This window comes from Filicampus tigris, chromosome 20 (assembly GCF_054856515.1).
Source record: "Filicampus tigris isolate MCC_2025a chromosome 20, RoL_Ftig_1.0, whole genome shotgun sequence".
Lineage (NCBI taxonomy): Eukaryota > Metazoa > Chordata > Actinopteri > Syngnathiformes > Syngnathidae > Filicampus > Filicampus tigris.
In genome coordinates this window covers 2,670,675-2,694,759 of record NC_141236.1, presented here as the reverse complement: position 1 = coordinate 2,694,759, position 24,085 = coordinate 2,670,675, and the positions used below count along the sequence as shown (strand labels likewise).

General features: G+C 38.8%; 2 protein-coding genes across 3 annotated transcripts; one reads left to right on the top strand and one right to left on the bottom strand.

Moving 5' to 3' along the window:
• Positions 1 to 1,858: 1,858 nt before the first annotated feature.
• Positions 1,859 to 22,502, bottom strand: LOC147127850 (uncharacterized). Of its 2 annotated transcripts, XM_086018740.1 has the most exons (8): positions 9,114 to 9,185; positions 8,971 to 9,010; positions 5,449 to 5,637; positions 5,161 to 5,345; positions 4,843 to 5,099; positions 3,975 to 4,095; positions 3,133 to 3,268; positions 1,859 to 3,035 (listed from the first exon to the last, which is right to left on the bottom strand). In XM_086018740.1, exons 3-8 carry the CDS (start codon positions 5,630 to 5,632, stop codon positions 2,845 to 2,847), a joined length of 1,074 nt encoding a protein of 357 aa, XP_085874866.1. In that variant the 5' UTR covers positions 5,633 to 5,637; positions 8,971 to 9,010; positions 9,114 to 9,185; the 3' UTR covers positions 1,859 to 2,844. The 2 variants fall into 2 exon arrangements, with proteins under 2 accessions (XP_085874866.1, XP_085874865.1); XM_086018739.1 differs by lacking the exons at positions 8,971 to 9,010; positions 9,114 to 9,185 and adding an exon at positions 22,190 to 22,502.
• On the top strand, positions 15,611 to 23,903 carry katna1 (katanin p60 (ATPase containing) subunit A 1). Its single transcript, XM_086018737.1, has 11 exons — positions 15,611 to 15,947; positions 16,462 to 16,627; positions 16,701 to 16,840; positions 18,173 to 18,365; positions 18,666 to 18,781; positions 19,233 to 19,338; positions 19,424 to 19,582; positions 19,700 to 19,826; positions 19,904 to 20,038; positions 21,771 to 21,897; positions 23,131 to 23,903. The coding sequence occupies exons 2-11, from the start codon at positions 16,466 to 16,468 to the stop codon at positions 23,327 to 23,329; spliced, it is 1,464 nt and encodes a 487-aa protein (XP_085874863.1). The 5' UTR covers positions 15,611 to 15,947; positions 16,462 to 16,465; the 3' UTR covers positions 23,330 to 23,903.
• The last annotated feature ends 182 nt before the right edge of the window (positions 23,904 to 24,085 follow it).

Here is a 24,085-nt window from a genome sequence, read left to right as displayed (position 1 = left end):
CGTAGACTCTAGATCAGTGTTTTTCAAACTCTGTGCCACGGCATACTGGTGTTGTCAAGTGTTGTCAGGTGTGCCGTGGGAAATGACCTAATCTGTGTGCCTGTGCGGTCTAGCGCCTGGCAGCGTAATCATGTCAATACTACATTGTAGTACTCTTCCATACCAGCAGGTGGCAGCAGCAGGTAGCTAATTGTCTTTGTTTAGAGACAAGGAATTAGTGACGCATGTTTATCCAAACAGGCCCATGTTTCACGCTGACTAAGTATCAATATGGAAAATTATAAAATACTTTTTTATTTGTGTTCATTTAATTCCTATTCAAGACGTTATTATATAACGTCATTCTTCAATGTTGAAAAATGCTTATAAAAACAATATAACGCTTATATTGTTAAAATAAGCTTTTCTTTCACAATTTCAGCTCGTGGTGTGCCGCGGGATTTTTTCAATGAAATAAATGTGCCTTGACTCAAAAAAGTTTGAAAAACACTGCTCTAGAGCATCCCTACTTAGGCTCCAATACTCTGGAATGCCCCATCCTTGACAATTAGTATGGTAGAAACCTCTGTAGAAAAGTTCATGAAAGTTGTTCAAATTTGGATCCAATAACAAGGTTGGCTAAAACACATACCTTTTAATGACAAAATGAGGAAAAACTAAATTGAATATGAGTTGTTTCATGAGCCCAACCGTCAAAAAAAGGGTGTGTCGGGAGGGATGAGCTCAAAAGTAATCAATCCAAATAAACCCACCCAACAAACAAAGTGAGAAGGAGAAATCATCACCCCCAGTGTCTCCAACCTACTACTGTATATTGAAAAGATGCTCTCCTATAAAACAGATTTAATGCAGGTGAGAAGTGTGGTGATCTCCCCCTCTTGAAGCAGGATATGCCACTAATTCTAATGTTGTTCTGTGAGGAGTGTTATTATCATTGTCTTCCATCCAAAAAACCCCTTTTCTACATGTTATCTGTTAGTTTCTACCCATAAAATAAAATGTAACATGATGCAGCGTGTGGCAGTGTCACAGAGGCACGGATGAGCGATGTTGCAGTATAGCAGCAGCAGAGTGTGACGAGTGATCTAGGAGTACAGGCACAGGGGAGAAGCATAATGGTTTAGCATTCCAGCCCCCCACCCACCACCCACCCCCTCTGGTGTTGTATTTGTTAATCTAGCCCTCAAAGTAACAGCTTCAGAATTGTTTTGACGGTACAGTATCTTCTAATTGGGGGAATACAAGTTCTACCATTACCATGGCAACCCCAGATCACTCCCGTTACTGGTGTCTAACAGGGATATCATAATGCATAATGGTTGTCCTCGGAGGGCCAATTGTGAGTGTAAAAGTATCTTCCCGGCATTGTTTTAGATAAATGTGTCTTCATTTAGTAAACGACTTTTAATATTCCGCAATGACATGTAGGGTGTGATGTCAACTAGTCACAGGTTTTGTGTTTTGGGCTCAAGGAGAAGGTAGAGCCACTTGCAGCAACAGATGAATGCACTGAATTAAATTGGTCTGTCACGTTAATTAATTTAATGGTCTTCTATTTCTGAATGTTTAGTTTGGTGAGTGAGGGGGAACCTATAGTGGTGGGGGAAAAGCCAGGCTCGAGCAGGATTTTGAATGATTTTTCAACCCACATCATGAAAGTGGAAGGAGAGCAGTGAATTATTATTGCACTACACGCGGAAATGCCATTTTCATTTAGGGGTGTACTCACTTTTGTTGCCAGTTAGACATTAAAATGGAAGTCAACCCAAACATATTTTTTTCAAGGATATGTTCCCAGCAGGCCCACTAGTTGAAACACAGCATTCTGATTAATTTAGCGTTTTTGGAATATAAATTAAGCAGCAAAATGCACATGTTTTTAGCCATCTGAGGGGGCGGCCATTTTGTCTTCTGTTGACTGAAAATGACATCACAACTGCTCACAACGACCAATCACGACCTGTTTTCAGAATCTGAGCCATATTTGCATATGCTTAAAAAATGTTAGTAAATTATTATTCAATTATTTTTGAATTTGTGTTTTGTTGTGTTTTTGTAATTGAATATTAAAAATGGCATAATTGTGGTTGTCTAAGGCTGATCTGAACTTCATGTTATTCGGTTTGTCATTTTATCTGAATTTACGATGTGTCGGGACAGGAGGATTGTGCGAAGTAAAAGAAATATTCAGGCCCACCCTGATTTTTCCAGGCCCATCCATTAGCCACATTCTGGCTCCGCCCCTGCTATAGGGATATGTTTTTCAGGTACATTCTTGATGGCTCTGTTGTGATAGTTGGCAGGATTATCCACTGGAATGTTTGAATAAATTCAACGTTTTTACCCCCAATCTACTTTGGAAATTTCGATTTGCAATTCTTTTTAAGATAACACGCTATCTCATCTTTGAGTTTAAATATGAAAATTGTAGCATTTCCAACCGCAATCTTATTGCCTTTATACCACATTTTACTCTAGTGTTATTTAAAAAGATTACAGAAAGCACTCTTCTTGAAATTGGATTAATAAAATCCCTCTGCGAGTAATCTGTCATATTCCAAGACTGCGGAGCTGCTACTGGATATGACAAGCAATGTAAGATTATAATAATAATCTGAGTGTAACCTGAAGGAGAAACATCTTCCTCTACATTGAAAATAATATTGTGACTTCCTAAAATACCTTAAAACTGCATTTAAAAATGACTGACGTGAATTAAACTCCAAAGGACGTGGAATCAAGGCAACACGGTGCACATACTTCTTCAAAAGTGTGTGTGTGAGGGGCGGGGGGCATATTTCATTTGTTGGGTTGTCAAAGCCTTCATCCATCTTCTATCTGGCTTTATGAATGGCAAAGCAGCGTTGATTCTTGGAGGCTGCTTAAGGTCTTTTTTTTTAGCTCAAGAGGACTCTCACACTTCAGGGCCTCCCGCGGTGACAGGGTTACATTTGTTTGTTTCATCCATTGCACCAAGGGGACGATATTACAGTCGCACAGCCAAGGATTGTCATGCAGGTGCAATTTCTTCAGTGCTAGGAGGGGTTTGAAAGAGAGAGAACATTAGTGAATCCCATTGACATTGACAGATTGAGTCATTTCAGGTGCCATTTGGAATCGAGTGGGTCTTACAAGGAATTTGGGCCAACATGTTTCCATCCACTGCCTTAAGGCGGTTTCTACTGAGACCCAGCTGAGAAAGCCTCGGCATGTCCTTGAACACATCAGATGGCAGGTGCTCCAGATCATTGTTCCTCAAGTAGAGTTCCTGTGGTAGAATTTAGCGCGTTATTTTTTTCTGCTAGTTGTCAAGTCTCTCTTACCGTAAGTTGCCTCTCAAAAGTGAGACTTTGACGAATAAACATTTGCTACGTTCGCTCGCTCGGGCTTTCACAAATGAAGAAGTTGGACAAAAGAAGCTTGCTAAATACTTTGGCCTCGATTTTGCATGTCTGGTGCAATACACAGGCTAAAAATCCATGCAGGGGTGGGCTTGACTTGGTTTTGGTATTTTCACAGGCACATGCAGCTTGGCACAATAAAAAACTGGTGTTTTGCACCATCGTGGGGATGAACACTGCGGACTCGGTTTGCTGCCAATCGCGGCGGCTCTCCTCATTTGCCTTTAAAATCGCCGCGTGAGAGGCGCAGTCCTCAACATGGCGGAAGAAGAAACTGATTTGCTCGAGTCCATGCAGGAGGTAGAAGCATGCAAAGTACAGTACGTTTATAAGGAACTGCAAACAGATCTCATCAGATATCATAGGAAATGCCCTCACTACACCCAGCATGGTACAGAGCTTTACTCACATCCATACAATCTCAAAGTTTTTGCTTGACACGGCTTTTAATTTTTACATCAGTAGCTCTAGCATGAACCCTGCTACTATCATTCTATGCGTTCCGTTTGAGGATAAATTTCTACCTTCAAAATTCTCTTTTTGTACATAAAATGTGTTGAAGGCAAATGTTACCTGCAACACACCCAGTCCACCAAACACTGCAGGCCTCAGAGTAGACAGAAGATTGTTGTCCAGGACAAGCATCTCCAGAGAGCTTAACGGCTTGAATGCTCCAGCAGGAAGAATCTTCAGACTGGATTTAGGGGAAACAATCACATTTTAGTTTTGCATTGTTCATAATGACAAAAGTCAAAATGATAATTATTATTTTGTGGACCATGACAATCTTAATTTATTTGTTGCATCATGCAAGTGTACAAATACCAGAGGCGGAGCCACATGTGGGCCTGCTTGTGTACAGACCAACCCAGATTGACAGACTGCCCACCCAGTGAGACTCATGAAAAAATATACACATTTACATTTTTAGTAAATTATTATTCAATTATTTTTTAATTTGTGTTTTGTTGTGTTTTTTTTTATTTTATTGAATATTAAGAATGGCATAATATGGAAGGAAGGAAGATCTGAACTTCATTATTCATTTTGTCATTTTATTTGAATATACGATTTGTCGGGACAGGAGGATTGTGCTCAGTCAGAGAAATATTCAGGCCCACCCTGATTTTTCCAGGCCCACCCATTAGCCACATTCTGGCTCCGCCCCTGACAAATACCATAGCATTGTGTGCCATAATAGTTTGATAATAAGTCAACAAATATAGCCAAGTCAATATGGAAAATGTGATACAATCCTCCCCCAAAAGACTGAAAAAAAATATTCATTTTAGTGTCTATTTATGCAGTCATATAAAAAAATCGATCCTAGAGGCTTATACACTCCTCACCCATGAATTTGTTCTCATTTTAAAATGAACTGCTAGGATAACCCCTAGCGTAACATTTCACAGGGTTGATGTTATTTTCTTATATCCACTACCTGTTGTTGTCCAGATTTAGGAACATGAGATGTCTGAGTCCAGTGAAGGCCTTTGGCGAGATCTTTTGGATGCGATTCAGGGAAAGATCTAAGACCTTGAGAGCAATCAAAGATTTGAAGGAATTGGATGGAAGCCCTGTCAGGGCGTTTTCAGGAAGGTCCAGCTCTGACAGGTTCCTCATGCCGAGAAACATATTAGGCTTGAGTGTGCCAATCTGGTTCTGTCCCAACATGAGGAAGCGAAGGTTTAAGAGATCCTACAAAAAATAAAGTAACATTGTTAAAATGATCATAATACAATTGCAAAATTGTTTGTACCTTGAATCCCCTTGGTGGAAGATTTTTTATGTGATTGCTATGAAGATTAAGCAGCGTCAGCGTCTTTGCGCCAGAGAAGGCACGAGGCTGGATGGACTTGATGGCATTATGTTCCAAATTTACGCTTTCAATTTTTGGAACTAATCCCAGAATGTTGGCCCGCAGGTCTGTGATGCCATTCTCACCTTTTAAGCATCCAGGAATTTGGATTAACACATTAATTCTTACATAACCGAAACATCACAACACTTTGAGCGATGCATTGATTAAGACTCGCAATGTGCCTACCAAGTTTGAGGATCCAAGCATCTGAAGGAAGTTTGGAGGGAAAGGCACGAAGACCTCTCTTACGACAGTTGACCTCTGTCTTTTCTTGCCCAGACTTCTTGGTGCATTTGCAGGCATCGGGACAGACGTCCGCCTCAGTCTGAATCCAAATCATCACCAACATCAACCACTTGAAGTATTTCATCTCTTCTACAAAACGAAGGGCAGAGAAATATGTCAATCTGTCATTTTCTTGGCATGCGTGAGCTGATGGATGTGTGTTACTATACAGCAACACACTTCCTAAACCGCAGGAAAGTTCACCCTTATATGTTAAAATGTCTGGTTTAACCTACTGCTTTCCAACCGTGGCATACAGACTGGTATAATTTTTTTTTAATTACGTTTGATACGTGGCCAAATGTGGATCATGATAAGAAATGTTCGGTTAAAATGGATGGGTAACTTATTATTATTTTTATATAAATATTAGGGCTGTCAAAGTTAAAGCATTAACTATGGAGATTAGTTTAAATTTTATAAAGCATAAAAGAAAATGAACTCAGTTAACTCAGTTTTGTTTTTTTTACTTTATTTACTTCCTGTGGCACCTTCCCTCTGCTCACTTTGCAGCCAAACTTAGAGGCGAGTCACTGTCACGAAGACAGACTTTTACATAGTTTTACTTTAAAAAGTTACTCGACGGCTCAATGGAGAAATCCAAAATAATGTGCGCACTTCACAAAGCCAAATTCAAATACCATATTAGTTGTACGTCTTTGGTGTTCATCGTTGAACAGTTTTTACAGGAAAAGAATCGTGTCCAAGGATCAAAGAAAGCTGTTAGAAAAGTCTTTGAATCAAAATATACTTACATTTTTTTTCCATATTAATTCCAAGATTTTACTCAAGCAAATATTGTAAAAAATAGTTGAAAAATATGATTAATCGCGATTAATAATGTAAAAACTTGCGATTAATTATTTTTAAAAGATTTAATCGCTTGACAGCATTAATAAATACATTTATTTTTCACTTTTTTATAGAAATTACAAGGGAAGGCGTGCCTCCAAAATGATACTTGAATGAACTTTGTCTATTTCGCTTGCAAATAATAAAACATTTTGTTTTAACACGAGACTGCAAGGACCACAGTCAGTCCTTCATATTTAAATATTTTTCTTAAGTTCATATGGTGAATTTGCAGGCAGTATGCCTCTTCACAAACTTTCCCATATTCTGCTTCTGTGTTCACAAGCTGTGTTATAAGATTCAAGTGTTTGAACTGTTTTGAGAGCTTTTCCTCTAAAATCAGAGGTCTGTTATAGCTTTAAAAAGGCAGAATAGAAGCAGCAACAAAAATTGCAGTTGCGTAAGTAGGCCTGTTCATGTCCATTAACCCAACATATTCGGCAGATTAGCATAAATATGGTAATACCTGCGCATTGAAAGTTGCAAATAGTATGCATTATATGCTTGAACATATTACTGTGTTATGAAGTAGGCCTGAATGTCAGTTACACAATCTTTGGGTGTATTTGACTATAGCTTACCAAATTTTCATCCCTTTCTTTCTTACCCATCAACAATAACACTGGCCAACAATTTTTCATAATTTTTCCATTTTTAATCAGACATGCAAATAAACCTTTCTAGATTAACTTTTTGCATTGATTTTGAATCTGCTCTTGTTTTTTCTCTAGCACATCAGGTTTTCAAAAATATATAATAATAATAAAATAACAAGAATACAAAATGTAATATAGTCATATTTTATAATATTTATAAATTACGGGCAACAAGTGGATTTTTTTCTGAAACGTCATAGCTATCAATTACAACGCTTGGTAAAATTGGTATTGTGCAAGCTTTTAGATGTCAAACTTAAAAACACAAAATGAAAATACAGTATCTCAACAACCTGATAAAATCTGGAAAAAGCAAAGACATTTTTTAAATCAACATCAAAAATACTTTTAGGAACACATCGCTGATTCAAATTAGCTGTTTTCTAGTGTAATAAAAACAAACTTGCTTTTTCCCACACTGCACATTAAAATTGGTAATCAATCGTTAAATCCTCTGATATTACGGTAATGCTGAAAAATTAACTTTAGTCATAGTTGGTTGTGGAATCAATCATGTAATCATTCCAACAATATACTGTATATCATTATTCTACTATTATCAAAACTGGGATGACTGATATTAGCACTAATCACAATCACACAACACACAAGTACCTTTGTGTTCCTCTAGCTTTCCTTATTTTAAAGGACGGGTTGGGTCATAAATTACTAAAATATCAAAAGGAGTGCAAAGCAAATATACTACTAACACTACTTTAGTATTTCTTTGGCTTGTACATACTCCGCAAGGAGGCAAGAACGAGAAAGATGTATATTCTGGTTATGATATTTCATGTGACATTGGTGACATAGTCTCTGTAGTTAGTCATTTGTAGTTCTCTCTTATTTTGAAATTGTTGCAGTTCTGTTTCCTGTTTTGGCCTCTGTCTTTGTTTTGTTTTCAGGGCTGGGTGTGGCCAGGTGTGCTGAGCTCCACACGCAGCTGTTCCTTATCATTCATCACCTTCAGTATTTAGGTTCCGCTCAGACTTCCACTCCTCGCCAGAATGTCTTGTCTTATTATCAATGATCTCAAGTTTTTGTTGTTGACCTTTGACATTGATCCTAGTGTTCACTGGTGATTTTCTATTAATTATATTTGTATTTTTCAGTTTGTTTGTTACTGTGTTTCTTTGTTTAATAAAGTTCATTTGTTACTGTAATGTCAATATCCGCTTTTGGGTCCGACCACGATACGCTCACACATCCCATGCAGTCTCTCTTCTGTGCACAATATTTTTGTTAGCTCTTTCCATTAATAAGTTGTGTCTTCACATTCCTTACAAGATGCGTAGAGATGTTCAAAACTATTCATTGCTTGAAAGTTGTCCTTAAATGAAAGCGGTAATGACATTTTCATTTCCCCACATTAACTTCCAACCATTTCAGGTGTTTTTTTTCTCTCTCTTCTTGCAGAATTAGTGTACACCATTGGTGACTTCCCAGTAATCTGTGTTTTATACTTATCACATTTGCATGGTCAGCAGATTCACTTATTTATAAAAATGTTTTGAAAGCTCATTTTGCCAAAAGTATTCAACAATTAAATAATTTTGTATTGTTAATTTGTTTTTTATCAATAGCCTGATTGCTCAATATTGGGATTAGGGGCTGAGCACAACTAAAGTTTGTATTCTAGATTCACCACTAGTAAACAGAAAAGGGTCAGAGTTGGTGTCATAGTACCGTAAACCTGCACATGTGGTGGGAAAAAAAAAAATATATATATATATATATATATATATATATATATATACTACTTCATCCAACTTTGTTACAAGTCAAGAACAACCAGTATACATCTTCATACTCTTCAGTATCAGCCAAGTATTCTTAAATATAACAGGAAATGTAATAACTGATCAGTACATTTTAAGCAATTTTGGCGGTTTTCTTCTCAGTCTGTAACACTTACCTTGGCAAACTTTGATCCAAATGTTGCAGACGCCAATCCACTTTGTAATTACCGCAAAAGAAAAATACTTTTTGTTATTAAGGTAAATACAATGAAAAATTGAATTTCAAATCCAAAATACTATCTTGAAGAAATGGTCCTACAGTATATGTCTCCAGTTGTCCACTTAGTATTCAAGTTTTTTTGGCTTCAACTTCTAATTCCAGGTCTTGACAACACCAGCGGAATCTTGCAGAATGAACTGCACTCAATATGTTAGGAAAATATACGCAGCACAGGGACCTCTATGTCATATGTCTGACAAAAACATCTATTGAAGAAAAAAAAAAAGATTTGACACTGTGGCGGTGTTTGAGAGCACACCTTAAACCTCAGCAAACAGTGAAAAATTGGTGTGAAGTTCTGCGGTTTCACAGAACCCGGAGAAATGTGACAGCTACAGAATATGGCACCGTGCATGTTACAGTGTGTGAAAACAATATGTGCCACTTTGCTTTTTCCTTAGGTGTTTTAACCTCAAAACAAGTATTGAAAGTATTGAAAATGAAGACGATTTAAGGCTCTCACATCTCAAAGCTTTGTAGCAGCAGTAAACAATGCCACACATGATATCTGTATTTATATATTGCAAACTACTATTTAACTACTGGAATAATTTAAGTTTTTACACAATATTCAAATTTATTAAGATTCACTTATTTTTGTCTCAGATTTCAACAATGTCCTTCTGGTATTCTCTAACGACTACAAGGTGTGTCACATACTGCAGTTGGAACATCCTCCTCTTTATGGCAACGCAAACTGTTGCTATGTAGATTTAACTGCTTGTGGAACTGGGTCAGGACGGTAATTCCCTGTGAGAGGAGAACACAGAGAAGCTGCCAAAACATGTCACCCTCTATTACGCAGCAATGAAAGGAATGTGACTTCTGACGATGGAGAAAGGGCGTCAGAGAAGTTACCGGCAGGAACAAACGACTCTGACGCAAATTTCGTAATGGAGAAAGAATGCAGAGTATAGCCGTGTTGCTAATAACAGCACAGATGATCAAAGCGAAGGAGAGAAAGCCATTGGAAGGGAGCCAGGGGAGGAAACGTCAAAACAGGCGAGAATACATCATGTGTTGGAGGCTAACACTGAGCTGTGCGGCAGAGTTGGGATTAATCGACACACGTGTGGAGAAAGAAGCGGTGGATAAACAGCCGTGCTGACTAGACTGATTCTTTTGTCAGAGGAAGATGAATGATCCTTTTCAAATCTGTCCAGCACACTCTCACATTCATACGGTGTTGACAAGCCATCTGGAGGAGGATCATTTGGCAGTGTTTACACAGATAGGGAAGGAGAACGGACTTTATAGGACGAGAAATGAACATAGCATCTACCAAGAGTCTGTGGGCTGTCTTTATTATAGTTTCAAAAATAGATTTCTTCAAACTCTTGAGTTAATTTTTATTACTCATTGAAATACTGACAATTCTCTGGTACAGGGATTGTCAACTCGTGGGTCGGGACCCAAAAGTGGGTCATGAACCCGTTTTGGCTAGGTCACACAGCTAGCAAAACATTGGCTACATTCATACAGAGGTGTACCGAGTTCCCACAAAGAACAGATACTGTAGATATGCGGATTCACCTTTTCACATTTTTTTTAAACTAACCAATACAGAATTCGTGCTTTACCACTATTTTGTGGAATTTATTGTAAACATTTTGGGGGCAGCAATTACTCACTGATTTTTGCCTCACTTTCAAGCCACTTGTAAACAAATTCAGTGCAGCCCAGCCTCTGACTAGCGGATGTCATGGCTAGAGATAAGCTATTAGCAGTTCATCAAACACAATTTGAAACAGCATTAAAATTTTGATGTAGTTTATGTGTGTTTTCAGTAGACTCAAATCGACATATTTGTTGTACAATGCAATTATCTGAACTAGAGATATTGGAAGTCAAGGAGGCTGATAACTGATATTTGGAGCCAATATTCATTTTCAGTCAAAAGGAAAATATTGGTATCAAAATCTCAAGAAAAATGTACTCTTAACTTTGTTGCATGTTAAGCATGTTTATTGAACAATGTTTCAGATTTACGTAATGTTGATTTTTTTTTTAAGTAACTATTTCAAGAAATTTTTGACAATATACATCTCTGTTATAAAATTCTAACAAAACGTTCAGGGAGCACCCGGTGTTGTTAGCATGTCTTAAAAAGGATCAATGAAAACTTAAACAATAGCTTCATGTAGTTTTATACAGTAAATGAAAATTTGAAAAAGGCAGAAATGTTAAACTTTCACATATCTTTGTTTTGATTTCCACAGTTTCAAATTGATTTATTATCGGCCAGCAGGGTTTTAAAAAAGGCCGATGCCGATATTCGTCAAAAAGCCAAATATTATTGCCGCTAATCAGTCTATCCCTAATCTGAACACAAAGGCTGTATTTTCACAAAAAAAAAAAAAACTATTTCATTTCAGTCGGTAGGCTTTATTTTTTTATATGCATGTGTATTTGATTTATATATTACCACTTATTTACAGTATTTTTGTTTCCAGATAAGCACAGTGCTTAATAAGTGCAGTCCACATGTTTACATATCTCATTGTTATACTATACTATGTATTTTATATTATTCCTTTCAAATTAAGAATAAAACAACCTGGCCTCTATCAAAACATATTTCTTGTACTCTTATTTTGACCAAACCATCATCTATCAAATACAATGGAAAATGAAAGCATTAACATATACTCGCTAGGGGGAAAAAAATTCTAAAAAAAAAAAAATGTGCTTTAAAATATGTTGAGAATTTTACTATTTCTCACTTCCACACATCACAGAACCTTTCTTAGTGCTCCTGATTCCAAGCATGCCAATAACACTAAGTGCAAATTGTGCAACAATACTTTGGCTTCTCAAGCACTTCAATGCATAACATGTGACAGTGAGAACCAACACCAGAGCTAATGTTAGCATCAATAAGTTTAGTGTGAGCGAGGCTATTTTCCTTAGTAACTGCTCGTAAAAGGAGACGAAATAGACTCAGAGGCATTTTGAAGCTCTATCTGTGGCGTTTTATAGAGAAACACGCCATTTGCTGTGTCTCGACTGACACTAAACGACCCTGTAAAATGGACCGAGTGCTTATTGATGACACGAAGACACAACTTTGCATGGAGTCAATAGAGTGCAAATGTTATTGCCTGATGGTGCACTGGAGTGTTCTTCACATAACAGGGATTTGGTGTCAATTTAGGAGTTAGTGCTGCAATGTACGACGTCTCAGTGTGGTTAGACAATAAATAAGGTGCATTTTATATTGATGAGGTCATTAACTATTCCAGAAATACAATTCAAATAAAGAATATAGCTAGAACAAAGCAAATGATGCATCCTCTTAATGTTTTATGTGTTAGAGACTAAAACCAAAGCACGGGAACCGTTTCACAAAGTAATTACAGTATATCATGAAAAAAGGGAGTGAATTCTTAAATAGAAGGTAACCTCAGATGATACCTTTGTAAAAAGGATCCATGACCAGTCAACAAAATGCTAATTATTTGCTTTAAAATACATTTGGTTAAAGCTCTTCCATTTACATGAGGAAACTCAGCTCTGAAACACTGAGTAACATAATGGTAAGCCAAACTGAGAACTCTGGTTAAAATATATTCTCTGCTATCTATTGTGAAAGACGAAGTCAACCCAATTATTATTTTTTTTTCAGTAATATGTTCTATGCACCTCCACTAGCCTAAACATAGCATTCTGATTAATATTGCGTTTGTTGAACATGAGTTAAGTAGCAAAATCCACCCGTTTTTAGTCATTTCAGGGGGCGGCCATTTTGCCACTGGCTGTCGACTGAAGATGACATCGAAGTAGCTCAGGGCTCAGGTAACAACCAATCATGGCTCACCTGTTTTCTGAAGCTGAGACATGATTGGCTGTTATCTGATCCCTGAGCAACTGTGTTGCTCATTTTCAGTTGACATCAAGTGACAAAATGGCCGCCCCCTGATATGAACAAAAACAGGTGGATTTTACTACTTCACACTCATTTTCCACAAACACAATTGTAATCAGATTGCTGTGGTTAGACTAGTGGGTCTTATGTTACATTTACAGCATAGAAACACAAGCATTTTAGAAGTACAGTATACAAATTGCTCAGTCAGTTTGAAGTGTGAATTTTAGGCAAGTTGTATGTTGAATTGAGAATTGTACAACCTCGGCGGCATTCCACTGAAGGAGTTTTACTGTATTTAAAATATGTTGAGTGAATTAAGAAACAGAAGACTTGACCTTGCAATTTGTGTAGTTCAGTGGCTAACTCAAGCATTCCCACCACAGTGAATATCAGATAACAAAGCAGGACAATGACAAAGCAGACACTAATGAAAGCAAAAGAGTTGAGTCCTTATCTTTTGACTCCCGTTAGAGAAAAGTTTGTAATTGCTGATTCAAGTTGCGTTTTTTAGTACACTTACTCCATAGAAAGCTGTACATTCAAAGTGGACACTTCCTTTTCAATCTAGCTGAATATATGCAGTCTTCAGGGACACTGCGGCAAGGTCAGGATTACAGCTGAAAGAGATAAAGTCAGCACCTGACGGCTCAGATTCCTCTTTTTTTTCTTACGGCTAAAATACTGCAAACATTCCCTGAAGCACCTTGAAAGAGAAAATGATATAGTACTGTAATACAGCTGGAGATGTCGTTGGAAAACGCTCCGTTATTTAAATTTGGATAAACAGTTGTAATCAACTATAATTTCATTAACAAATAATTTTCCCCAGATTTCGCGTGGTGTGTGGGGCCACCTCGTGAATGCAACGATTTGGAGTTGGTCTCCCCGTTGTTGCTATAATTGCTTCTATGTTACGTTTAAGTTTCTTCACTCATCCAGATTAGAGATTAACATTCATGCACAAGTGTTGTTGTGGTTCATGATAGTGCCTTTCATGCAAACAGCATGGGTTTGATAAAAGGCTTGTATCTCACTACCAAGCGTGAATAAAAAAAAAAAAAATGGTGGGTGGCAATCGTGGCAACCCCTCGATGGGACAAGACAAAAGTTGCAACAACAACAGAACATCTGTGGTCAAAGATCTTTTATTTTGGATGATAGGGCAACCTGTACGTCTGCATGTGATCTATGTTATGAGGTTGATTTCACGGCTTTCATTCAATTTCTTCCACACCATGTCTTCAACATCCCCCTGAGACACGGCTGTAATGTCCTTAAGGAAGATACTGATAGCCTGCTCTATCACCTGCTCCAGTGTGTGCCATTAACAGAATGTGTTTGCTGTGTCCCCAACTGTGAAGGGTCAAATGCAGAGGTCAAATCTCATTCGCGTGTGTGTCACATGACAAATAAAGATGATCCTTCTTCATCTGTTCCCCCTAAATGTCCGAGACATGTAATCATCCAAATAAATGTCTTGTTATTATTAATATAATGAAGAACCGGGACAACCACAAGGTGCAGCCCATTCCCTGATTCTGTTGCTGCTGAGAACCCCGAGCCTGCAGGCAGGGGCACTCCCATTGTCTGGAGTCTTTAATACTGAACTTATGGCAGTTACTAGCTCAGTTTATTATAGTTCTCTATTACCACCTGCTGGTAGACAATGGATAGTACTTATTATAGAAGCTGCAGTCTTTTCACAATACAGTCAGTACTGGTTAGCTAGACTTTGAAAATTAAAATGATGACAATTAACAATTATATAACAATAACTGACCCACCCCATTTAAGGGTATCCTATAAGAGTATTCTAAAGGAAACCGTTTCATCCATCTATTTCTACTGCTTGGCCTAATATGTTTTAAGTAATTGGTATAACTCGTCCATTCATTATTCAGAAACACGAGATATGCAATTATGTTACTCCAGCATAATATGTCACTTTTTTTCCATTTTATTTGATAGTAATAGCATCTCGCTGAGGTTTTATGACTTTTTAACCACTCCGTTTATTTTGAAAATCGTGGCGGAAATCCAACATGTTTTCACGTCGTTTTCAAGTCACACTTCCTTTACAACATAAGTCATAGAACATTTAAAATAATTTAAAATTTTCAAAATTATTCACAGATTTTACTCTATGCAAGGTTTTCTTACAGCGGTTCATGAAAGACATTGACATTGTTTGCTCTTATTGTGAAAGGATGTGTTTCGTTTGTTTTGGGATTGTTATATATTATTATTATTAGTAGTAGTAGTAGTAGTAGTAGTAGTAGTAGTATTAGTATTATTAGCCCATATTCTGTTTAAATTTCTGAAAGATATTTATAATTTTTTTGCTATTTTAGAGCCACACGTTTCCCTTCGTTTTCAAAATATATTGTTTGGCTTCAGTGATTATTACTCTTCTGTAAATAAAAACAAAATGTTGGCTAATGTCATAGCATAAATGTCGATACATTTATCAGAGACCTAATCTTTGTATGTTTGAAAATGTCAAACAATACATTAAAACTATTGGACAATCCACAAATGTGAACGCACATAAGATTTTATATTTGTATGTTTGCAGTACAGTATAGGTTTCTTTGCCTTTTTGTTTGACTCCACGAGTGTTGTTTCTGTGTTCCTAAATAAAGTTACTACAAAAAAAGTCAAACTTCCGCTGCAAAAACGTGACAAGTTTTTCCCTCAAAGAATAATAAGGCTGTTAACATAATTTACCTCTGGTTAAGAACAGCCTGTGCCCTGTTTGGATTATCTACTAATATCACAACCGTCAGTGCGATCGGGTTTGGCGGTCCCATGAACGGCTAACTTTACTAGACTGTCCTCTTCCCTTGTAGCTCCAGGAAAGGGCGCTGTTTTCCACTTCCGCGTACCGGACGCCGCGACTGCGGCCGGAGGAAAGTGTTTATCTTGTGTCGTCTCCTGTTTGAATTGCTACGGCGGAATCCGTCACGTCTGTTGTTCCTTCAACTCTGTGTGGGCTCATTCGAAAAGTTGAGTATCGTGCCTGTTTTGTTCCATTTCAAGCAGTAAAAACTTAGTGGAAAGTCAGCCAACAGCGATGTAACCTTCAGTGAAAGACGCCGTCAGGAGTTTAAAGTGCAGCTAAATTATTCCTACACAGTGTACAGTACAACGATGCATGTGTCCGTTTGCTAGCAACTGTTTTGTTTTGCTTAATTAGCGACCGAATCCACTTGCCAAACTTAATTTGTCAAACCATTAAACACAGCGTGTGACCACTGTGCTCTTTATAGGTAATATCGTGGAAATGTGTTTTGTTATTTCAATAACAAGGGCAGGAGGGTGGTTGTAGTGGTTAGCACGACTGCTTGACATTTCTTATGCTGGAGGTTTGCATTTTTTTCTTGTGTGGAGTTTGCATGTTCTCCCTGTGCTAGTGTGGGTTTTCTTCGTCTACTTTGGCCTCCTCCAAAATTGTGTTGAAAATGACCAAATGTGAAGAGGTAGTATGAGTGACACTCATCCACCTCCCTGTTTGTACAGCACGATGAGTTTACAAGAGATATTTGAGAACATGAAGCAGGCCCGGGAATATGCTTTGCTGGGAAACTACAACTCAGCTAGTGTTCTCTACCAAGGCCTGCTAGAACAAATCAAGAAACATATCTATACTACACGAGACTCCAGTCTTCAGCAGAGATGGCAGAAGGTAAAATTACAAATAAGACCTGCGAGGATCCGTTCATCTGAAGTGTAATGATAAATGTGTATTCTTTCTCCAGTTGTGGGAACAAGTTAGCGAGGAGAGCAGACAAGTTCAAGACCTCCTGTCGACACTGGAGAGCGTTCAACTGGACGCTGTGCCTATTAAACCAATTGACCCTGATGATTATGACATAAGGCCTGTGTGTGTCGAACCAAGGTAAGGCAACTACAAGACTGTTTTTATACTTAAAAAAAAATCTAACTATGCATATAGATATAATCAATATCCATATACACAGATTTAGAATGAATTTGAAGGTTCTTTTGTGCGTGAACTATAATCCTGATTTGGTCCTATGGTCCAGATTAGTAAACTGGAGTCGCTGTTATGAGCGGTTTTTTTTCTGTGTAAATAACGTCTACACACCCGTTCAAACACCAGGTTTTTGTGGTATTAAAAAAAAAATGCCATTAAAGTCACCTATAATTTGTATGACACAAAAATCTTTTGCAAAGTAAAAGTAAAGCAACTGTGATATGTGGTTGTGCAAGTTTGCACTCTCTCTCCTAAATGGGGATGTGGCTTTGTTCAAAATCAACCAATAACAGTCAAATTCATGTTAATGGGAGTCAGCACACGCCTGTCACAATTTAAGGTGCCTCTAATTAACCCCAAATACCGTTCAGCAGCTTGAAGCAGCTCAGAATGAGGCAACAGTGGCTACTTTTACGTGGAGACATTTATTCGAATTAAAACCCTGATCGGAATAAAAAATGTTTCATGTACACACCCCATTCGGAGTATTCTGACCAAATGAAGCGAAATAAAATCAAGATTTTATTCCGAACGAGAGAGGTGGTTTATGTCAATTGTTAAGCCGATCGGCGCGCATGAAAAAACTTATTTCGGAACAAACCGTCTTTACCGGGCATGTCTGTGACGTCAGTATACACGTTTCTGTTATTCCCGCAAGCTAATAGAAGCAGAGCGAGCAAAAGACATGGCGGGCGCAAGACTGAACTGGTCTGTATCCGAGACAAACACGTTGCTGGAGAGATATTAAAAGATTGTAAAATTGTTGAACGACTTGATGGCGACATGCGTGAAATGATGCTAATGTTTAAAGTATAAATGGACGGAGCGATGTTTTGTTGACAGGGAAGTCGCTACGCCTTCTTCTTCTACTACTACTATTTCCAGTATATTTGGTCAATCTGCGCATGTCAAAATAATTTGTTCCGATCAAAAGTGTGATGCATGAACACGCAAGTCCTAATCGGATCAATATTTTTAGTGTCCATGAAAACAGTGCATCCGGTCATAATTTTAATCTGACCTCTGATTGGATTAAAGAAACATAGCCGCTGTAGTAGTGGTTTTAAGGTATAAATGGAAACGGCTATCTATCAGTCCGATAAAATAAGATCAATCCACCTTGCTTCAAATCTTCCATCTGTCTGAAGTATTTCATTTTAGTAATAATAAGTGCACTTTGGTAAAATACTGTATATCTTGAGTAACATTTCCTTCTTTATTTTTCATTCACAGGCATTCGCCGTGTCCTGTCAGACGGCCTACAAACCCTTACAAAGACAGTAAGCCGATCAACAACCGCCTCAGCGTGGCCGTGAAGGCCCAGCAGAAGCAGTTAGCTCGCGGGACCAACGGGGACAGACACAAAGCCCCCAAGGCCAAAACAAAAGAAGCGAAGGAAGCTGCTGGCAAAGCAAAGGACAATAAGGTGAAGACTTTGCTCTTCTACTCTAAATTATCCATGCAAAATGGTCAATCACGCAGTCGTTTCCTTAATATTCTTGGGCAGGTGTAAATATTTGAAATTAGCAGTTATTATAGTTCTCAGACATAATATTTCTTTAACCAAAAAAAACGTGCATTCAAATATTATTGTACTAATTGCCCTATAATCCTTTTCCATTCTGCTTCAGAGAGCTCAGCACCCTTAAAAGTTTAGACTGAGCAATTATTCTCATTCTCAGTTAAGGCACAATTAAAAAGAGTTTTGTGTTGGTTTCTTTCCCAGAGCAAAGGAGACGGCCAGGAAAAAGAATTGAAAAAGTTTGATGGTACAGGATATGACAAAGACCTCGTGGAAGCCCTGGAGAGGGATATCATATCTCAGAATCCAAACATTAAATGGTATGTGTTCATCTGTTTTTGGCTTGGTTTAAAGCGGAGGTCAACCCTCAGATTTTCTTGACAATGATATGTTCTATGCGCCTCCGCTAGTCAAGCACGGCATCCGATTAATATTGCGTTTGTGGATTATGAGTTAAGCAGAAAAATCGACCTGTTTTTAGCCTTCTCAGGGGGCGGCCATTTTGTCACTTCTGTCGACTGAAAATGACATCACAGTTGACAAAGTGGCAAAATGGCCGCCACCTGAGATGTCAAAAAACAGGTGGATTTTATTGCTTAACTCATATTGCACAAATGCAATATGAATTAGAATGCTGTGTTTAGACTAGTGGGGCTGCATAGAACATATTATGTGGGTTTACTTCCCCTTTTAATGTTAAGGCCTAACCAAATATTGCACGACATACTATCTCCAGCTAAGTTCGACCTATAGAGTGTTTGTAATTCTCAGGGACGACATTGCAGACCTGGGTGATGCCAAAAAACTGCTGAAAGAAGCGGTTGTGTTGCCAATGTGGATGCCAGCCTTTTTCAAAGGCATACGGAGACCATGGAAGGTACAGTACTTGATACTTAACCATGTCTAGATTCAAATGGGCGTTAATGTGTCACTGACAGCAGCCCGTGACCTTGTCACCTCAGGGAGTGCTCATGGTGGGACCTCCCGGCACAGGGAAAACTCTTTTAGCAAAAGCAGTTGCTACTGAATGCAGGACTACTTTCTTCAACGTCTCCTCATCCACGCTGACTTCTAAATATAGAGGAGAGTCGGAGAAGTTGGTGCGCCTGCTCTTCGAGATGGTAAGACTTTGGTGTCATCGTAAAATGATAAAAGGGATTTTTGACTGCTTAAAGTGACCATCGGTTGTTGCTAACTATTAGCTATAAATGAGAAATGATGGCATTATCCTTGTTTAGGCCCGCTTTTATGCTCCCACTACGATCTTCATCGATGAAATCGATTCCATGTGCAGTCGAAGAGGTACCTCCGAGGAACATGAGGCCAGTCGGAGAGTTAAGGCGGAACTGCTGGTGCAGATGGACGGTAAAAGATTCCTGGAAAATTTACCCACAAACTGCTGGTAGAAAGACATTTCTTTTGCGTTTGTTTGTTTTGCGCAGGTGTTGGTGGAGCATCGGAAGGCGATGACCCATCAAAGATGGTGATGGTCCTGGCTGCCACCAACTTCCCGTGGGACATTGATGAGGCTCTGAGAAGACGTTTAGAGAAGAGGATCTACATTCCCCTGCCCTCAGGTACACCTCTTTAACAATGTGGTGGACATATTAGTCCTGGAATTTGCCTCCTTTCTGTTGTGGGCCTCATCGTAGTTCGTTTTCCTCAGAGGACCTTTATCTGTATCACTGTACCGTTTTACACATACACAATTGGCCCTGCATTTCGTCATGTGTATTTATCACAACACGTTGAAAAAATCTTGGAGAATAGTGGAAAGCAAAATATTGAAGTACTGTATACAGATATTGTACTCATATGGGACACACAAACTGATGTGGAGGGCTAGATATGGCACCCAGGCCTTAATTTTGACACCTGCGACCGACAGGGCTGGATGATTAGAGTACAATATCAAACAATACTACAGTGCGCTCTAGACTTACTGCATAATGTGGGGCCATATCTGGATTAACCCCCCCAGCCACCCCTCAACACAAATTGGCTTCCTTAGCTCCACATTCCTATCATTCTGTCCCTCACTCTTTTCAACCTTTAGTACAGTTCTTTGTATTTTCCACTGGGCCTCAGTAAATAACCTTTAATCCTGATGGAATTACTAGTTCTTAGGAGCACAATCGGGGATTTATTTAAGGATGTCCTTGGGTACCTTTTGTCACCAAATATTAATGTAGTGTCATATGATTCCACAATAGTAAACATAAAATAAAGAGGACAAAAGTGTGCATTGTTGAGCTATGGAATTGGATCTGATTTAGTGGTTGTAGTGTACCTGATGAAGTGGTCTCAGTTACAGATTATTTGCACAAAATAGAAAGGTAGGCAACTAATGGTTTCTCTCTCTCTCTTTCATGCTGTCTTGCACACGCTCTCTCTTTATATTCTGTGCTATTTATTTTTTTGTATGCATTAGCCTAGTCTGTTAGCTTCAGGTGGTTGCTCATGCATGCCTGTGTAGACTGACTTATCAGAGCAAATTTTCCAGGAGGCTTAAAGGGAAAAGTGGCTAATATGGAGTGTTAGCAAACACTGTTGGATCGCCCCAGCATTGCAGGCTAGGATATTATCGAGTATATTACAGAAATAGGGCGTTTGAATCAGGTTGCACTGGCTAACAGGTTGTTTCAATTTGATGCCAAAATGGTGCATCCGTCCATCCATCCATCCATTATCTATACCGCTTATCCTCACAAGGGTCGCAGGGAGTGCTGGAGCCTATCCCAGCAGTCTTCGGGCAGTAGGCGGGGGACACCCCGAATTGGTTGCCAGCCAATCGCACGGCACACGGAGACAAACAAACATCCGCACTCGCAATCACACCTAGGGGCAATTTTTTAGAGTGTCCAATTAACCTATCAAGCATGCTTTTGGAATGTGGGAGTAAACCGCAGTACCCGGAGAAAACCCACACAGGCACGGGAAGAACATGCAAACTCCACACAGGGAGGCCGGAGCCGGGATCGAACCCACGACCTCTGAACTGTGAGGCGGACGTGCTAACCAGTCGATCACCGTGCCGCCTTGCATCCGTCCGCTCTTTTTCTATTCTATATTCCATTCTGTGTCCCTGTCTGTCGCGGGCGAGCTGAAGCCTATCCTGGCAATTTAGAATTAGAATCTAAATCCCCTAATGATCATAACTGTAAATTATGTGTGTGTTAATCGTTTGTCCGTATTCCTGTTGTAAGAATGATTTAAATTACCAGGCCTTGTCCAGCTGTTTTGTTTGGTGCTGGATGGATACCAACAGTAAAACGTTTCAGCCATTTGCCCTCAACTTTGTGTCCTCAGGAAAAGGACGGGTGGAGCTGCTGCGGATTAACTTGAAGGAGTTGGAGCTGGCCAGTGACGTTGACTTGGACAAGATTGCTGAGCAGATGGAAGGTTACTCAGGAGCTGACATCACAAACGTGTGCAGGTTGGACTAAAATCTGTCTAACAGGCAATAAAACTACAGTCTTAACATTTTTATTAATCTGCACATTTTGCAGAAAGAGTCTGTGACAGGGGTGCCCACACTTTTGGAGCCCGAGAGCTACTTATGACATGACCGAGTTCAAAATGATCTACCACCTACTAAAAATGCAAAACACATTGTTTATAAATATATTGAGAATTATTTTTATATGTACCGTATATGCTGGTGTACCTTGCATGACTGCATCAACCTCTATAGCACAATACAACAACAAAAAATGTTTTGTAATTACCTTACTCTGATGACTTGCACCGAATGGAATCAGCCAGGGACGCATAGGCCGGACAGTAGCTGCTGATAGCCAGCCTCAAGCAGATTTGCAGCAACAACAATCCGACCATTCGCTTCATTCGGCGCGTATAGAACAAGTCAACTTTTTTGCACGCTATGCTAATGCTATCAATATTGCTGTCTTGGTAAAGTTATTATGCCGCCGCCCCTGTGTGACCTATATCTTTGCTACTGTAACAATGAAAATTTCCCCACTGTGGGATCAATAAAGGCATTCTTATTCTTATTCTTATTCTTAAGTTCAAGAACTGTAAAAAAAAAAAAAAAAAAAAAAAAAAAAGCAGCCGAGTGAACAGGACGCTGTGTGGCTTTGTGTGATGGACGTAGTATGCCTGATGCTCATTGGCTGAGGCAAAATGGCAAAAAGGTTGACTTGTTTTACACGCACCGAGCTAATGGGCGGGTTTCTGGTGCTTTGCTCTACGTCCCACCGCTCCAAACGCATCATTCGCACCGCCCTGCACGCAACCGCGCGGTTTTTGTTTTTTCTCTATACTAGACTCTTTCTATCATCATAGCACAAACAATTGTTTAATCTCCCATCGAGAGTTTTGTATTATATTGTATTATGTGAATAAAAAATAAAAAAAACAGTAGTGAGGACGGATGATAGGCTGGCGATCTACCCACAATGCCTTTGACAAAATGGGCACCTCTCGTCTGTGATGTTTTTTTTTAATTTATTTACAAATTCTTTATTAGTACTCACAGAAGAGATAATGCTCTGTATTTAACCATATATTTATTATAGGGGGTTATTTGAAAGGTGGTACGGTATATTTTTAATAGGGTTTTTATTTATTTGGTCATTTAACTATTACTTAATCCAGAGAGTTGCTTCAAAGTGTTTGGAAATAAAAGCATTGTTTTGTATCACTGCAGGGACGCCTCTTTGATGGCCATGAGGCGAAGAATCGAAGGACTCACACCGGAGGAGATCCGCAACATCTCCCGCGATGAGATGCATATGCCCACCACCATGGAGGACTTTGAATCATCCCTGAAGAAAGTTTCCAAATCTGTGTCGGCAGCAGACCTCGAGAAGTATGAAAAGTGGATTGAGGAGTTTGGGTCCTGTTGAAGGGTTGAGACTGGGCCGGGTAGCACGAGTTGCTCTTCGCAGCTGCCTGGCGATGATGAAGAAAGGTCGTTTATTTACAACCCTTATTGTTGTTTTGTAAATGTGTTAATAATCTTCAGATCAGTAGTTTTTTTTTTTTTTTTTTTTTAAGTTAAAAATAACTGACATGTGGACATTGTGTTTACAACACAAACAATAGACCTGAGCAGCACATATTGTGAATTTGGTTTTGTGCCTTTGCAAATGCCTTGAATCATTGTGACAAAATTATCCAACCACAACACTTCCAAAAGGTCATCTCTCCCTTGACATTTTCATGCACTTGCTTTTATATGGAACTGTGTAGTTCTTGCACATTCTAGTAATGCAATTCAAAGCTATAATTCTAAGAATAAAATACTGTTTTATAAAGAAAACAATGGTGTGATGTTCAAATATAGTATTCCCTTTGAAATGTCTGCTCACAGGCTTCATTTTGTTCAGAAGAATTTTATGGGGCTTTTCCAGCACATTTTAGTCATGATCAAGCTGGCTTGGTCCTTATATTTCCTTATGTATATACACAAATGTTTTGAGACATTTGAGACACCCCAATCCAGATGCAGTTGGAAAACATGCATTTCCCTATTCAATTTTTTTAGTCAAACTCACACAATATTTAACTCATTCACTGCCAAACATTTTCAGACCCTCTTTTAACCTAATGTTTGAAAAAAAATTGAAAAAATATATAAATAAGTTCCTGGGAGTCAATGG

What these genes read in the sequence shown, in the direction of transcription:
- LOC147127850 (XM_086018739.1), bottom strand. Translation starts at nt 5,632, where the DNA reads ATGAAATACTTCAAGTGGTTGATGTTGGTGATGATTTGGATTCAGACT. An exon ending in TGCTTGGATCCTCAAACTTG is followed by an intron (nt 5,346 to 5,448) that starts GTAGGCACATTG and finishes GATGCTTAAAAG; the next exon opens with GTGAGAATGGCATCACAGAC. An exon ending in CATGTTGGCCCAAATTCCTT is followed by an intron (nt 3,036 to 3,132) that starts GTAAGACCCACT and finishes AACCCCTCCTAG; the next exon opens with CACTGAAGAAATTGCACCTG.
- katna1 (XM_086018737.1), top strand. Translation starts at nt 16,466, where the DNA reads ATGAGTTTACAAGAGATATTTGAGAACATGAAGCAGGCCCGGGAATAT. An exon ending in TTCAGCAGAGATGGCAGAAG is followed by an intron (nt 16,628 to 16,700) that starts GTAAAATTACAA and finishes TTCTTTCTCCAG; the next exon opens with TTGTGGGAACAAGTTAGCGA. An exon ending in CTACATTCCCCTGCCCTCAG is followed by an intron (nt 20,039 to 21,770) that starts GTACACCTCTTT and finishes TTGTGTCCTCAG; the next exon opens with GAAAAGGACGGGTGGAGCTG.